The 1,241-nt window shown below is 42.1% G+C and overlaps 1 protein-coding gene across 1 annotated transcript in view; it reads right to left on the bottom strand.

Annotated features, from left to right (window-relative positions):
- LOC106011156 (glutathione S-transferase theta-1) overlaps positions 1-1,241 on the bottom strand; it is a gene marked incomplete at its 3' end in the record, with an annotated part of 6,886 nt that continues 5,645 nt past the window's right edge. Inside the window, 2 exon segments of the mRNA XM_013079793.2 lie at positions 1-120; positions 572-702. Coding sequence (XP_012935247.1) covers positions 1-120; positions 572-702 — 251 coding nt within the window.

The raw sequence follows: 1,241 nt of genomic DNA, 5'->3' as shown, positions 1-1,241 counted from the left end.
CTGTGAAGTTCACCACACGCCCAGCTGACGAGAGACTCGCTGAGCAATCTGACTTGCTGTCCGGGGCCGAATCCAAGGTGACCAGTGAACTCCCTCGCCAGGTACTGGAGTATTGCAGGCCTGACCAAAGGAGAGGATAATACGAAAAATGACACGTAGCATCAAGATAACAACGGTGATACAAGGGATGAAAATGATGATGATGATGATGATGATGATGATGATGATGATGATGATGATGATGATGATGATGGTGATGACGATGACGATGAGGATGATTTTCCTGCTATTATACAGCTCTCATTTAGTTTTACTCTCAGTTGCTCCTGAGGAAGCCCAAGTGGCGAAACTTTGAGGTGTTTCAGCTAAACAAATTTTATTTTTAAACACTTTATATTTTCATATTATTTTGTCAGAAAATCAAGCAAGACTCTCCCTCCTACTCTGCTTTCCAAACAGTGATGATGATGATGATGATGATGATGATGATGATGATGATGATGATGATGATGAGCAGCAGCAGCAGCAGCCCCACCACCGCCTAGTTGTAATTTCAAAGAGAATATCTTACGCTTCAAACACAACGTTGTCTCTGTGGATCATGATCGGGACTTCCAGGTGAGGTAATCCTTTGATAGCGTCAGGCAAGTCAGGCCTGGCTTGGTTAAAATCCACGTCGATCAACTGATGTGGTATATCGTGCTGTGGAAGTTTTAAAAAAAATAAAATTTCAGTAAGAGTTTTACGGCAGTTGCAACATAATTAGGTTATATTATTGCCGAAGACTTAGAGGCGTCATAAGAGACTGGCATACCGTACAAAGAAAAGATTAAGAAGGAGGAGAGGTAAGGACGATATTTTGTATTTAATAGGAAAGAAGGAGCGAACCACACTAGAGCGCCCACCATTCCGCCAACCACCCAATACTGTGGAAGAAAATATAAGAAATCAGGACTATAAGTGATGAAGCATCTGTTTAAAAGTAACGTTTTTATCTCTGAATGACACTAGATAAACGTAAAATGTATCTTTAACCCCGTACACTTCTAAGAAAGTCACAATTCAATAATAAGGGCAGCAGTAGCAATAGCAGCAGGTCCAGCAGAAAGAACAGCAGCAGCAGCAGAAGAAGCAGCAGAAGTAGCAATAACCACAGCAATAGCAGCAGCAGCAACGCCAGAAAGCTGTGTGTACACACACATACAGACACACACACACAAACACACACACACACACGCACG

Source organism: Aplysia californica, unplaced genomic scaffold (assembly GCF_000002075.1).
Source record: "Aplysia californica isolate F4 #8 unplaced genomic scaffold, AplCal3.0 scaffold00063, whole genome shotgun sequence".
NCBI lineage: Eukaryota > Metazoa > Mollusca > Gastropoda > Aplysiida > Aplysiidae > Aplysia > Aplysia californica.
Note: the sequence above shows the minus strand (reverse complement) of the source record. Positions and strands in the feature narration are given on the sequence as shown.